The 16,138-nt window shown below is 44.1% G+C and overlaps 1 protein-coding gene across 10 annotated transcripts in view; it reads left to right on the forward strand.

Annotated features, from left to right (window-relative positions):
• The window catches only part of LOC105666205 (homeobox protein B-H2), a 36,014-nt gene that overhangs the window by 5,066 nt on the left and 14,810 nt on the right, over positions 1-16,138 (forward strand). For 5 of the 10 annotated variants that reach the window (XM_048410616.1, XM_048410617.1, XM_012313357.3 and 2 more), the window contains exons 3-4: positions 2,957-3,028; positions 13,320-13,797. In XM_048410616.1, coding sequence (XP_048266573.1) covers positions 2,957-3,028; positions 13,320-13,797 — 550 coding nt within the window. Of the gene's footprint in view, positions 1-363; positions 494-2,788; positions 2,814-2,956; positions 3,029-4,024; positions 4,077-4,265; positions 6,058-13,319; positions 13,798-16,138 lie in introns of those variants that run through there. The other 5 variants (XM_048410614.1, XM_048410622.1, XM_048410620.1 and 2 more) reach the window with 4 other exon arrangements.

A 16,138-nucleotide genomic window follows, 5' to 3' on the forward strand; every position in this document is an offset into this window, starting at 1 on the left:
CTTCTCTTTTCCTACCGCTCCTGCCCTTTATCTTTGCGTTTCTTTGCACTCGTCCTCCTCCTTTTCACTGCAATCCAGCAGGACACCTCTGGCTGTCCGTTCGTCGGTGGTCCTCTATCTCTTTCCCTTTTACCGTCCCGTGTCGTTTCGCGTATCGATACCACGCTTTTTCTCGCTATTGTCTCACTCGCGCGATATTCATGCAGCTTTTTCCATCGTTATCGCGCACGCATCTGATTTATCGCGCGGTTCGTTACGATCAGCAGCAATTCTCGAGCGTGCGCCGCTGGTGCGCACACTGCCACACACGGTACATAGAAACACGCAGTGGACACTGGCTATCTCCGGTTAGGGAAGTGGAACGGCGGAGAGGGGGGAATGAAGGAGATCGCGCAGGTAGCCACGCGTGGTGCTTTATACGTCCGCGGAAGGAAGGCAGGCAGGCAGGCAGGCAGGCAGGCAGGCGGGCAAAAAAAATATACGTACGATACAGGTCAGATCGATCTTCCCGTTTCGTGGGTTCGTGCGCGTCAACGCGCGTCTCAATGAACGTGTCAGGTGAACTGGCAAAAGGCAGTTTAAATTTGGGTGCTACGGACGAGACATTCGGTGCTATCCTATATTCGTTCATCCTTGTATATCGGCGATGTATAAATCTTATCTGACATTAATCCTCCGATCTGGGAGAAGCTCATTTTTTGTCGCATATAAGATGTAGTATAAAGATCGGGAACGATTGATATCTCTATGTTATAGAGATATGAGTTTTCCTGCAGTTATTAAAGAGAGAAGGAAAAGAAAAGAGGTGGATAGGGAGATACAATAGAATGAAAGATGGTACGGTATATAACGAGCGTATGTAATACCGACGTATTGTTGCGTTTGTCTATTTTGCCCGTGGATCGTGATGAAATCTTAAAGGAAGGTGAATATACACGCGTATCGGGGGATCGATCCCTTGTTTTCACGGTCACGCCTCTGTGCGCACGGTTGAAATGCGACAGGAGACGGGAAAATGCGCGTTTCGCGATACGCCTCAATTTTATCCCTTCGGCTTGATTTTCTTACTGACAACGTTATCGAGCGTGATACTCATTATCGAGTAACTCGGTGATAAATGCGTTGAAACGAAATTTCTTCCAAAGATACGCGCGTATGATTTTCCAATAAAACCTTTGTTGCACTCTGTAACGATGCATTTTCTTAGTTGTCTTTATAAAATGAACGATCAGTTTTTTAACGACTTCATCTATGAAAAAGTTACGAGCACGTAAATGTGTAAAAGAAGAATTGAAAGTTGTGCGAGTTCGATATATACCGGCTTATAAAGTGGAAAACCACGAGTATATACCGGTCTCGCACACGAACACGATCGTAATACGGATGATTTAAACGTTGTAATTCGCTCCCTATCTCCGCGCATCCGGTCTGTTACCGCGTTGCGCGTGCTCGCTGGCACGGTGGTGCGTGATATAACAGGCAATGCGCATTAAACGATAATTTAAGTCTGTCTATCGTGTACTTAAACGATGCTTTACAATTCAGCTTTACAACTTCATAACGCACATAGCGTGCGCGTGTTTAGCACGATAGGCGTGCGAAGCGTAGATCCCAAGAGAGAAGTACCTATGTGTTGGAGGGATTTAATTTTCCTCCATGGTTACGCGTAATTGATTTTAAACCCGATCGAAATTTCTCAAAGACCTTGGATATGCAAATTTTACACATTTTTTGGGCGTCGAGGTAGCTTTTTCTTTTTATTCGAATAATACTTTGACGAAGCTTCGGCGTGTACTAAAGTCTGTTGGCATTAAAACCGGTATCGCTTGACTATCCCAGGACTTTAAGCTTGTAATCGACCGCTACATCATCGCTAACCACTCCTACCGCACAGCATCAGTCGGAGTGCGTTGTGCGCTGCTCTGTAAACTGTCGTAGGGGCGCTCGTAACCCACTGGTCGTTACCGACGAACATTCACACTATCGGCAGATACGCGCAGATTAGCTGACTTTGTACGAGTCTGTATCGCGAAGGGGGGAAAATAGAGGACGAACGTACGAGAGGATGAATTGCGTGGCAGAAAAATAGGCGAAACGAACACAGGAGTAATTTCTAGAAGGACCTTCGGTCACGCGTTCGCTGTTGAAACAACGCGAACGGGATAGAGACGAATGAATTCGATCGGCGATCGAATAGATTGAGAGAAAACAAAGTGGGTTAGAGTAGAAGAACGGGGTAAATAAGGGCAAAGTAAAACGGAGCAGAACGCAGCGGTGCACTGTGTCGGCGAACGAGCACGCGGGCAAATGAGTCGCACGAGTGCGCATGCGCCTTGTCCCCGGCAAGCCCCCACCACGCGTGTCCGGCCGCGTGGCGTTCTGATCAATTGCGACGTTGCCGTGTCCTCGGCTGACCCGGTGAAAGAGGGAGCAACAGAGATAAAGCGAGACGGTATTCCCCGGCGTTTTCGTTTTTCCCCACCACACCGTTCGATCTATCGTTGCCGCTCACCCTGCTAAACTAGGGGAATATCCTTGTCCATTCCCCTACCGTGTTAGCACGTGCAGACGCGCCTCCTTCAATTTTTCATACCTTATCGACCTGTGGATTCAAGCTTATACGCTTATACGCCGCGGTGAGATGCATCGAAGAAAATCTAACGAAGGATCGAGACCAGGAACGCGATGGAAGTGCAACGGAACGGTGACGTGTTGCGCTTCGGCGCGCCGCCGGTAGTCAGTCACTGTTTTCCTGTTCGCCGCTGCATGCTGCCGCGTTTATCGGTGACATTGCGCGTAGGGGATGGAAAGGGGCACGTTGCATTTTTAAGGAGAACCGTAACAATTACGATCCGTTGGCTTATATCATAATTAACGTTTACCAAACATTTTATCGATCTTTTTCTTCTTCTTCTCCTTCATCCGATACTATCGATTTTTCTTATTACGTTTTCAGGTGCCAAGTTAAAGCGGGAACGTACAGAGCAAGATGACTTATTTTGCGAAGAGAAGATGCTGATTATCGACGGTAAGTGTGCCAAAACAGAAGCATTACGTATTTAAGGAATGTTATCTCAGTTGAAACGAAGTAATGCGACGCGGGTCGAAAACACGTTGATTCGATGCCTCGATCGAGCACAATCGGACACGCGTGCATATTGCATATTAATGTGCGCGTCCTCGCAGTCGGAGGCCTCGTGTATTCTTAGCTACAAAATTCAGAGCGCACAATAACTGTTTTTTTTTTTTTTTTTTCGCCATTCCGAATCGCACAGACACGCTGCGCACAGACAAAACGCGTGCGTCGTGTTAAATAAGTAATCGATTGTTCTGCCTATTACGGCGATCATGCATAATTCACTGGGTTCGAGCAATTCCACGCGATCGCCTTCGATTCCTAATCTGTCGACGATCGACGAGGATCCAGTTTCTCTACGTGACGGGGCACTGCGTCAGTCGTTCTTTAAAACCAACCGTTGCGTGCCAACGAACACGGAAGAACAAGTATGTAACAGTTACTGAACAGGGAGATAAAGGAGCCTGCGTTGGAACGCGTTTGGAAGTCGAACGACTCAATCGAAACGTCGTCGACTCTCTCCGTATTTCTCCCTCTTTGTCACCTACGTCGACGAGTTTCTCTATCATCGAGCGTATTCGTTGTCGAGCGAGGCTAACGATTCTCGTTCGCTCCGATTACGTTTCGAAACGCACACGCGATTTCGCGGCGGCCGTTTCGAGTTTCAACACGTCGTGCATCGTACATAGTACTTTTGCATGTGTGTATGTGTGTGTGCGCGCGCGCGCATATATATGCGTGTGTGTATGCATGTATATATGTATATATGTATATATATATATATGTATGTATATATATATATACACACATAGAGAAGGATTCCGACGAAGAGATAGACAGCGTGCCTTCGGGCGACAAGGACAGAGTGTCGCGGGTGACTGGAGGCAGCTCTCGCGCGAACGGAGATGTGACGGAAAGCGGCGGCGGAGGGTCGAGAGGAGATTGGTCGGCGTCGCTGCTGCCATGCCGTCGCCACTGGTGGCGTGCACGGGCCGAAGAGGTGGGGTAAGGGAACAGGGGATCGTCATCCTCAGGTTGGAGGCGGTGGCACTTACGTTTAGACTTCAGTCGGCACCCGCGACTCACGCGGTTACGAGATTCCTTCGTTTAGCAAATTACACGGGCGATCGAACGATCGATACGAGCGACCGGTCGTTGTTTCTTTAAATCGGTTTTCAAATTGGTAAGAAGGACATACTGACGCGATACTCGTTGATCGATCGACCTTGCAGTCTCTGTTATCAAGCTGGCGGAGTCGTCGTGTCGTATAATATAGATTGGTTTTAGAGGAGCGAGTCGTAGAGCCGCGTATACATACATACATGAAAAGTCAGACCGGCTGTTAGATACGCGCAAAAGGTCGCTGGTCTGGTTGTGCGTCGTTGTTGCAGATACACGGATACTCGAGACGCCGCTTTATCAGCCGCGATTACACAAGTGCGATCCGTCGAATAAGTAATCCATAGCCGTGTTGCGATCTAGGATAGTGTGTTTGGATTTGCTCACGCACGATCGACACTTCTAGAAATCTTACGCATATTGTCTGGCAGAGTGACGGCTATTCTCCAAGCTAAATCGAACATGGATAAGTCGATGGAACATTGATTTCGATAAATGGGCATCGACCGTCGCGTTTCGAAGACGTCGGTAACCATATATAATCGCGAAATCGAAGAATGTATTCGAACGACGAGCAATGAAACTGTCGAGACGAATGTTGATCGACAAGGATGTTCGATCAAGGATTTCTGGATATCGAAACTGTCAACGTTAGTTAGTTAAAAAGGAATTTTGAACCCGTGGAGACTGGGGTGCACAAGGAGACTCGTCGAACGCGACACCACGACGCACGAGACACGGTGTCGCGAATGTTTCGAAAGTTGTGATTTTTTCTTGCCGGTATAAACAGCGACCTCGTCGTATTCATTCGTCGTAACCGTTTCCCCTCTCTGAAATAAAACTGTGACGCAGCCCTCTCTCTTTTCCACGCGCTTCGCATTCCCGGTCGTTTCCACTTCTTTTCGAGCGACCGCTCCGTTCGACACGTCCTGGACGACAGTTTTATCGGTCGTCGCAAGGCTATGCGTTCTCGAAAACCCGACCACCGAGCAACGACGTGTTTATCTACCTCGTATATATTACCAGGCCATTCGTTCGTCGCCGTTAAAGGGAAGCTGCTCACCGTGGTGTAACCGTGCACGCATACGGATCCAAGTTCCTATCGAAGAAAGTTCCAAAGCCATCGGCATCTATGTATATTGGAAAGTTATCGTGGTAATTACGGCTGTGCTGTGCGGTACATGTATGTTCCGATCCGGTCGTCGCTCGTAGCGCCGTACGCCTCGTTCTTCTCTTGCTTCGGACCTTAACCGTCGTCGTAGTACTGACTGCGGCCGCGGAGGAGGATACTGTCCCGACCGCGGCACAAGGGAACGCGATCTCGCTATTGTCCTGATGGCAAATTCGCGGCTGTGACGAGGAGGCATCGCCGACCCGATCTCCGATTATAGAGTAGAAAATTATCGGGCAGCATCGCAAATGGTCGTAGAAATTGTCGCTTGAATGTACCGAAAGGCAAGAGGAACGTCCATACGTCGATCGCGTGAATCGGTGCATGTGTATCCGTGTGCTGGTTATTTTTCCTTTTTCTCTTTTTCGTTGGCGCGCGTGTTGTACGCAGCAGAGAGCAGCGTGCGCGAGAACGCGTGTGATCGTCGGGAACATGGGAGTTCTGTTGGTTTCGGATGGCACAGCGGCGGTTCAACCTCGTATGAATTTGAACGCGGTCAAAGCTGCGGGAGCGCAGCGTGCGATCGACATCGCTAACGAGACGAATAACAATGTAAACGGACTGAGAGATGCGAATAGTCTGATGCCGACGCAGGTCGTCGGTATAATCGACGTGGTCGTCAACGACGAGCCGGTACGCAGCTGGATGCCGCCCCCGCCCAAGAAAAAATGGATACGACATTATCTGCTCGGTGAGCCAAACTTTTACCTCTACACTCCCATTTCTCGTCTGCCTTTCGCTCTCGAATCGAACGCCTTGGATTTTCAGTCGCTCCACCGACCATTCTTTCTTTACACTAAAGTTTCACCGCGTTCAAGTTGCATAATTCGAGATTAAGCGAACGTCCGAACCGTTGACAATCGTAGCTCACCTTCGCGAAATTTATTCCATGCGACGTCCTAATTAATCCAACTTACGATTACCGAGGATCATCGGACGAATAACGCGATCGTCGAAGATTATTCAAATTGATCGCGGCAAAAGTTTCCAAATACGTATCAAAAGGAATTAGGTTATCCGAGAAACGATTCGACGTTTCTGCCAAAAACTGTGAATAATTATATTAAATTTGAAAGTGCGGAAAATTTGGTGCGAGTCAAATTTTTCGCTACTAGTTGCTGGCTACTTCTTTCTTTATTTGCCTTTATTTTTACAGCGGTCTATAACTATATGCGGCGAGGGAGGCGGGCATGTTTTCACGCATGAACCGCGCAACGATCACGATACATTTATTCGAAAGTCGAGAAGACGCGATAAAGCCGATAAAATGCGTTTATTATCGATGGATTGCTCTTTGTAGTTAGAAAACATCGTATCGATGATGAATAGAAAGAGCGGCGGTACTCGTGATTGACGCGATTAGGAGCGTGTTTCAGGGTTCGTTAAGGGGTAGCTCGATGTTTGTCCCGTGTTTCCTCGCTTACGAACGAATGGGCGCGATAGAAGAGGCTCGTTAAGAAACGACCCGTAACGGGCAATAATCGTGGCCTTGTATCGTTCCGCATATTTCACGCTATATCTGGCTATTGTTCTTTCGTTGAATATTTTGTTATTTTTCGAACCAATGGAATCGAAATGCAAATTTCCGCTTACTTCTGCTGCGAAATTCTTCGGGTCGTTGCGTCCGCCGATCTTTTTGGTAAGACAGCTGAAACAAGAACAGGTAAGGCGTATGTATTCGGCATTCTTTCTTTGTAGTCGCATTTTTGATCGCTGTGTATATCGGGCCGATGCGGGCATCGAAACGCAGCTCCAGGTAATTGTAATTAATCGTAAATAGATCAGTTTCATCGTAAAACGACGGGACTACTAGTTTTCGTTGATCTCGGAAATGTTTACGAGAGGTTATTAAGTTTATTAATCTTGCTTTTACTAAGTCGTAAAATATCGCAAATGTAATTGCTTAACCTTTGTGTATGTCGTACGTACATCCATCGATCGAAACGGAGAAGAGAAAAGAGTAAATTTTATAGAAAAAGACAGCAGTGATCTCTGATACGGCTACGTACACCGTATCGTTCGATTTTATTAAAGCGATCGAACAATTGGCGACCCGTGCAACGTGCACGCGCGACTCGCCTGCTTTATCAAATTACGTCATACCAGTTCGATGCATATTCGATGCACGCTGTTTAGCAAAAATGAATCGTTAGATGTGTCTCTCGTACCACATAGTCGTAAATGTCGCCTTCCAGCGCTGCGAAATATCTCAAGTTTTTCCAGTTACGATTGATTCGATCATACCAATTACGTTGTACGCAACGTATACTTTACGCGGTTAATTGCATTCGATCTATAGATATATCGTATTATAGATAATATCATGGTATTAACGATATTCGAGCTTTTCATAAGCCAAATCGCTCGACTCCGTTTTTCTTTAATTTCTCAATTTCGTAAGAACGCGATTGACGTTCGGTTTTCAAGACGGTCTATCGCAAGAGAACGCCAAAAATAACGGTAAAATCTATGGTAAATTTGAAAAACGATATTTGCAACATCGTCGCTAGACAGCGAATCTTTATGCATTTACGAGAAATTTGAAAGCGAGAAATTGTAGAAAATGCGCGCAATATGGAAAAACTGTGTAAAATATCGAAAATATAGATAGCTCTCTTTTCATAATCCAAGATCTACTTTCCGAGTTCTATCGCAAAAACTACGAATGCGCGTGAAAATCCGCCATCTAATCGCCGCTTTTCTCTACATTTTAATTTAAGCGGTTGGCGAATATGGCTTGCGAAATTCTTATTTATCGATGACGTTATCGGTAGCAGACTCCATACGACAAAGGACGGTACATTTTCGATCGCCAATTCGATTCACGAGTTCGATTCGCAAAATTGCCACGGAGTGGCTTCGTTTCTAATTTTAAAGCCAAGTCGGTTTGGCGTGACATCAAGGCAATTATATATACGCGCGCATTCACCACCCTGTGAACTGCGCTGCCTCAACCCCCCTCCCGCAATCCCACCGATTTCCTATTTCATCTTGCGCACGAATACCCGCTCCTCCGGTCGTTATCTCGCTGGCACGTGGTCGCTCGCGACTCCGTATCGCGACCGTGACACTGCACTTAACCATCGACTAGCAGTCATAACGATTCCCGGCGGTTAGTTTTCAAGAACGGTGGCGGTGAGAAGCGCGACGAGCAACCGTGTCGACGGCAAACCCGCTCGTCGCGAAACGTGTCGCGCTTTTTATCGATCACGCACCATCGCGACCGATGCAGCGGTTTGTCGCTCCGTCTAGCAGTCTACGCGCGCACATACGTATGATCTGTCGTAAAGGAAATATCAATGCGTTTTAACGAGCTCGTTCAAATGTATCGAGCTGTCGGATAAGTCAAGGCTCGAGTCTTCCGAACGTCCGAGTTCACGTTTTTGCTCGAAAACATGAGAAACTCTACGATAATAATGACGAAATAGCGACACCACTCGATAGATCGACAGGAGATTAAACGGAATGGTATAAACACATTTGCTTTCGTCGCATCGTTGAAAGATGGTGGAACAAAGTCTACTCGTATCTGGAAAAAGTTTAAGACTCGGTCCGATAACTCGATATAGATATGGTTGCGTGCGATGTAATATCGCAATACTTGGCTCTAGCAATAGTAGCGACGAGCAGGTGAATCTCGATACAAAGGCGATTCGAAGATTTTCAACTGGATATTAATACTATCGTAAATCACTTTGAACATGATTCGATACTTGGCATATATTACCAGTTTTACGTACTCGTGTATTTTAGATTTATTAAGGACAAGAAATGGAAACGCGCGACATGCGTGACTGATGGACCAAAGAATCACGACTAAGCACGTACACGCGCTTTTTCGTTCGAGTCGTGCACCGCGTGATCAGCTCGAAACAGACTCTTCGGCGTTTTCGTAGTATCTCTATCTTTCTAAGCTTGTAGCAGCTTTTTCGAATTTTCAAACAGCGAGTTATTTTTATAACGTATCGATCGTAGTACGATTGTTTTACGAATAGGCGGATACGTTTTTATAGTTTGCGAGGCGATAGTTGATCGAGGTTGGTTATCAACCGATTTTTATTGGCAATGCGATCGAGCTGTTCCCGTTAGAAAAAGGGGTTCGTTCAAACAGAGACACCGTTAAAAGGAGCCGTGTCTTTTTTTCTTCAGCATCGAGGATGCTTCGACTTAAAGTGGTTACGTACGCACAGCCTATAAATATTCTTTAGCTGGACGTTGGGTTCTCGCGTTACAGCAGGACCACTGATCGAGCTAGCGACGCTAGATTCGTTAAAACTTTAAATACCAGCATGCACGATTGCTTCTATACTAGCCGACCATCGATTTTGACGTCTGCTCTCATAAGGAATTTTTTAAGATCGATCGGATATCTCCGTTGTTGGATCGCCGTACGCTTGTTACCTTCTGTAAAGTTTCAATCTCAATCATTTTCGTATACATTTACGTATATATGGTGTATCATTTCCGAATAAGGAAAGTTTGCCGCATGAGTCACACGAATTCTACGTACGCGTTTAGCGATTACATAATTCATCGAACATCGAGTTTCCAAGAGAAATTACAACGTAACTAGATGGTAATTAACCAAAAAGTACAAGCGATTCGAATTGTAAATACCTTTGCCGATTCTTTTTCCACCGAATTGCCGATAAATCTGGAATCGCGAATATCTAAGGATTTCGTCGCTCGAACGGATTATCGCATAAAGTAGCTTTGGGTTTTGATATTTGGACGTAAACAGGCATGCTTACATTTACATCTGGTTAGTTTGACTTCCAGCGGTAAAGGCTGATTTCATGCCGATTTTGCAGATAAAAGAACAGTCACGTTCTTTCGTCTCTGACCATTTTAGTTCATCGCTGCGAATTACCATCCGAACGTCCGTCTAGACAGGCAGGCTCGTCTCTGTCTGTCTCTTTCTCTCTCTCTCTCTCTCTCTCCCTCTCTCTCCCTCTCACTCACTCGCTCGCTCACTTTGTATAGTCTTTAATCTCAGCGTGCGCCTCTCCTTTTCCAAAGGATTTTGTTAAAAGATCCGTTGAACGAGGGTCATTGGCAATTTTAATATCTGCGAGGATATCGATCAGGGTCGAGTCACGTTATTTTATCCATATTTATTCTTTAATTCTCTTTATCGTTCGTATCTTTCCTTTTATCGTATTTTTGAAGTTTAATTCGAGTTTAGCCGTAATTGAAAGATTTAATTCGTACTTTGGTGGAAAGTCGACATATACGAATTTCGCGATACGATCCTTTCATCGACTACGACCGACTATGAAAGAAATTTCTTGCATGACCAAATAATTCCAGTCACGATCGACAAGAGTAATTTCTTTACGTCCATTTATCGAATAAATAATTCTTAATTTAGTAAAACACGCGTCACCGGTCTAATAGAGGGAGAAGCTGTCGCGTGTTTTTAATATTTGCCAAAAATTCCACCTTCTTAAGATGATTCTTTGCGGGTCTTTTTTTTCAAGTACAATTGTTTTACTGCCGCTTTTCTTTATATAATAGTTTGCGTTCGTAACAAGTTGCGGGTTATGCTAGAAGATTCGCTCGATGCAAAGCGATCGTTCGCGTGGAAGCGCGTGTCCGTTAAAAGCTCGTTTCGTTTATGCGATATCCAGGATAAAAACACGATCGTCCGTTTCGTCTTATTTAACGAACGACTTTTGGCTGGTAATTCCATTTCGATAAAATTTATTGCCACGTTTCAGCGCTAAACTCGACTGTCTGTAAACGCGGCAACGGTTCAGAGGAGAGGCAACCGTTGTTCGGTAAATTTGCTAATAGATGAATCGCGTCACCGAATATCAATTTCGGAGACAAGAAATTAGCGGAGATCGCTATTTTTAGGTCAAGGATTTGCCATTCGATTCGTTCATGCTCCACTTTTATTCGATTTTCATCCAACGCCGTTCTTCTCTTCGCTGTCTATTTTCTATCCCCTAATCTCTTTTTAAATATCTTTCTGATTTTTACGTCTCATATTCTTTTTGCTCGTGGAAGAAGCGTTTCTTTCGCTGGTTTCGCCATGTTAATTGTCGAACTTTTTAATAGGACTTTACTTCGACAAATTTCGCAGTCCATTTCCAGTTTCCTGAAAAGTCTCGAAATATCGCATATGGTAATTTTCTTGCAAGGAAAAGAAGCGAAAGATAAAAGTTTGAAATAAGTTGACGCAGATACGAGAAGAAGATAGAATGCAAAATACGGGAAGATTTAACCTGTCGAATGCGTCAACCTTGTTACGCAAGAGCAGACTTCCTGTCCCTGTCTACGGAGATTTATCGCACGAAGTAGGCCACTCGATAAAGGCCAACGACGAACGATCAAAAATATATACTAAAAATTGCGAACTACGTTGACAACGTATCTAAAATCTTGCTGCATCCTTGCAACCTGGCTTAATATCACATTTTTAAGTTATTCGTTCGTTGTAATATTTTTAGTATCAAACTTTCTATAGATAGCGAAATACAGAAATCTTGGGCGAACGAGTTCTAGAACGTATTCGAGTATCTTGGAAAACAAAAGGAGAGACCGTTTTCACAGGTCGATAGTCGGACAGTAAGCGTAAGAAAATCTTGTTCGGTAGAGATCGTGTAGTCGCGTTGCAAGACACGTTTTAGCCTGTTATTCGACGAAGGCAGCGTTGCAAGCGTGCACCGAGTGCAAGGTATATCGCCGGTGCTTTCTTGCTTCTTGTTCTCGTGATACGTACACGCCGTCTTTAAGCCCGGAATAGATTTAGGAAGCGTCGAGCTATGCGACGAAGCTTTGCCAAGTCTCTTGGTACATGAATGAGTTAGTTGCATGTGCGTACACGTGCTGCGCTAATTTATAGCATCGCGACGAATGGAGCGGCGGCCCTCCGAGCACGAAAATCGCAGATCCTACAGGATCGTGTCGTAGCGAAACGTTTTGGTCGTTCGTGAACTGCGATTTTAGACGGCTCTACCTTTTAGCTCTACCTTTTGACCTTTGTCCCTGCCTTTGTCCTTTCCATCCTTTTACCTCCAGTCGCGCTTTTTCATACGCGCAATTTCTTATTTCACTTTCCCAGCAAAACTCTTCTTACGACTAAACAAAATTTTCCTCTCGTTAAAACGAGAGCGAGATTTGGAAACTCGAAGACCGTCCTTGCAGCATCGGTTGCTCTATTTTTTTTAAACATTTTCGTTTTACTTGACGGATTTTGCGTGCAACGTTGCGATCCGTATGATCGAACAGATATACGTATAAATAAAAAGTTACGAATAAACATACGTATAAACGAAAAATTGAGGATGGAAGACGTAGGAATTACGACTCGTCAGTGCAAGTGGAAAGAGTCGAGAACCATACGTATCGAAGCCATCGCCACTCCAGAGAAGCATTCGCTAATCTTAGGCGAGAACATAGTCATTCAGGTTCGAGTATAGAATAGAATGAGCAAGGGGAGCGTCGTCTGCACCGTAGAACGCGAGGAATTGCTGTGCCTCCGTGAATGCTATCCAGAATGAAAGTTTCGAGATCGGGCAACCGCCTGGAAATTACCCCTGTAAAATCCTCCTTTCGTATAGTTCCTTTCCTGAAAAACTATTTACCTGAGAATGTCTTGTTGGCGAGCCGCTCGAATACGTTCACCTGTACCATATTTCTCTAAGAAATCTCACGTTCCCCTGGTGTTGTAGATTTAGAATATCGTTTCGAAACGACTTATCATCACCTTCGTAGGATACGAAAACAACAATTGCAAGTTTCCGAAGTTTTAAGAATCGTTAACCAGCGTTTATCGAATAGATGCGACGATAAAAGTAACAGATAATTATATTACGATAAAAATAACTACGAGATTTTGATTAAACTGTATCGAAGATCTCTTTTGTACATAAGAAATAACATAGCGAAGTAGAAAGTTTTATAATGGTCAATCTTCAGGAAAGATTGATTTGATTTATTTTTCAGAGGAGGAGCCGCTAGAAAATAACAGAACGAACGGGAATCACTCGACAGGTTCTCGAGGGAGTCCCGTGATCTCAAGCACGCGAGTAACGCCACCCTCGGCGAACGCAAATTCGGCTCATCTGACCGCCGTACACTCTACGTCGCATCTCCATCTTCATCATCATCATCAGCAGCAACAGCAGCACCAGCAGCAGCAGCACCAACAGCACCACCAACAACACCACCAACAGCAACACCAACAACACCACCATCAACAGCAACATCAGCCGCAGCAGCAACCGCAGCAACAGCCGCAGCAGCAACAGCAGCCGCAACAGCAACAGCAGCATCACCATCACCATCATCACCATCACAACAATCAAAACAGCACGCATAATCCTTACGTGGAAAATCAAAATACGAATCACTCGCAGCAGAACGTGGGCAATCTCGTCGTCGACGTTGAACCCAGCCACGACAATAAGAAGCATCGAAACGGGTAAGATTGATGCAACTATTTCTATTTTATTTGTAATTCGTTCGATGTATGTCGATTAATTTCGTTCGTGCGATAGATAAAAATAAGTTAGCTAAGATAAGCTTAATTCGTATATATTATATGTTTAATTTAAGTTTTAACCCTCGTCCGTCCCTTATAACGAACGTATAAATTACGAACACGAGACAAATATCTCTCTTTATCGCTTTACTTTTTCCTCTTACTTTTATCTCGTTTATCACAACGCGTGTCAAATTGGCATAAGCGACGGCCGACGGATGCTGGTTAAAGTGTTAAGTTCGTATAATTTGGGATAATGTGCATAACCGTCCTTGTGTATATCTTGTGTATATTTTGTGTATATCTGTGTTAAGTTTAGTTACTGTACTTTTAGTTACTATAAAGTAGATCTAATATAGTTTATGTCGACACACGATTAACACTGACGTCAACGTATGCGAAGATATGCTTTCTAGTTTTTGTAAGGGTGGTAGGAGAACTTTGAGAGTCAGCTTTCTTTATTATCGCGGCACGTTGAGTTATAATCTCAAAATTGGATAAAAAGGAAAAGGAAGAGAACTAAATAATAATCGGAATGCATAATGTTGGAATGAAACGAATTTCGGATTATTCGCCGATGTAGTAAATAGAATTACCGAACACCTGGTACGAAAGTGCTTTGTAATAACTTTAAGAATAACCAAGTTACCGTTGCAACTGTGACTGATTTTATACGGAAAAACTTCTTAAAATCTAATTATAATCGTCCTTAGAATAGTTCGTTTTACGGAGAATGAGAGTTGATTCGAGTTAAACAACTTAGAAAACGAATTAACTTCTCGTACTTGTTTGTTACATCGAAGGTTACACGTGTTGCAGATTTGCATCGAGTAATTTATACCATTAACGCATAATTAGGTGTTGCATATAGAACGACGGACAAAGGTATTCGTACACCTTTTAAAGCAGAATAACTTTTTAAAGTTTGGATCGAACGACGAGTGTCTATTTTCCCTGAAAAGTTGGAAGGATCAGATTTCTACGTGACGCGTAACATTTTTTTTGGAAAAATTGCAATTGGTCGGAATCTCGAGGAAGAAATTGGAGGTTACTTTTTACAACTTTTTTTTTTATCCAAGCCTATAATAAAAATTTAAGCAACACGATTATCGAACATTTATACGTCAGATATACAATTACGCTGAAAATTTGATCGAAATCGGTTAACGTTGCAACGAGTTACAAAGGGTTAAAAATGCCTGACGCCTGTTTCCGCGTCAACCGAGTTCGCTAAAATTTTCAGTGTACATATCATACAACTAACAGAAATCTTTAAAACGTGCTGCTGAAATTTTCGTTACAAGCCCAGATAAGAATGTTGTAAAAGGCGATGTTTTCGAAACATTTTTAACGCGTTATCTGGTAAACTAATCCTTTGTCAGTTTCTAATCGTTTGGTCAAATTTTAAACAAATTATTCCGTTTTAAAGGATGTACGCGAGGTATACTTTTATTCCTCGTTGTGCATATTACATTCCTTTTTTTTTTTTTTTATAAACGATTAACACGTTCTATGGCAAGAAAGAAGATCATTTTATCCGTATCTTTGGTATCATATACGCGTGTCACTGAAAACTTTACGTTGAAAGATTTAATTACAGGAAAATAAATGATTTTCTCCGTTTCAACGCTATATCGAACAACTTTTTTATTCGCCTACCGAAAGTTTCGGCTGTACCAATCGTTAGAACGTGTTAATATTTTATCAAATGTTACATCAATAAAATTCCATAGTATATAACCCGTAATTAACATTGGATCGAACCAAACGTTACTTTCTTACAACGAAATACAACACATCTACACCCCTAATTTTCAAGAAGTTCATTTCTATCTCCCTGTTCGTCATCTTTCCTCTAAAAATTTCTTTTCGAACTTTTCCTCCTCCCTTTCCCTTTCTGTTCCATCCCGCATTTGCTCTCTCTTTCGCTGTCTCTCTCTCTCGCTCTCTCTCTCTCTCACTCTCTCTCTCTCTCAGCAGCATCAGCAGTAGTAGCATTTTGTTCCTTGTCGCGAATTCTCGTTCGGTATGTTTTTCGACGGTTGCTCAGTCCACGGTGCCGCCAACTTCGCTTGCTTCTCGCCGTTTTTCCGTGTTCTTTCTGGCTGCCGATATGCCAGCCTGTTGCTTCGCGCGCTCTCTCTCTCCGTCTTGTCCGTTCTCTCTTTTCTCGATGCACAGGCAGCAGCGTCGAGGCAACAGAGTCTTCGCTACCCATTCACGCGGTGCACGTGTCCAGGGTGAATGGCACGTGCACGGTGCGTCACTTACCACGTCGTGA

Source organism: Bombus terrestris, chromosome 11 (assembly GCF_910591885.1).
Source record: "Bombus terrestris chromosome 11, iyBomTerr1.2, whole genome shotgun sequence".
NCBI classification, from domain to species: domain Eukaryota; kingdom Metazoa; phylum Arthropoda; class Insecta; order Hymenoptera; family Apidae; genus Bombus; species Bombus terrestris.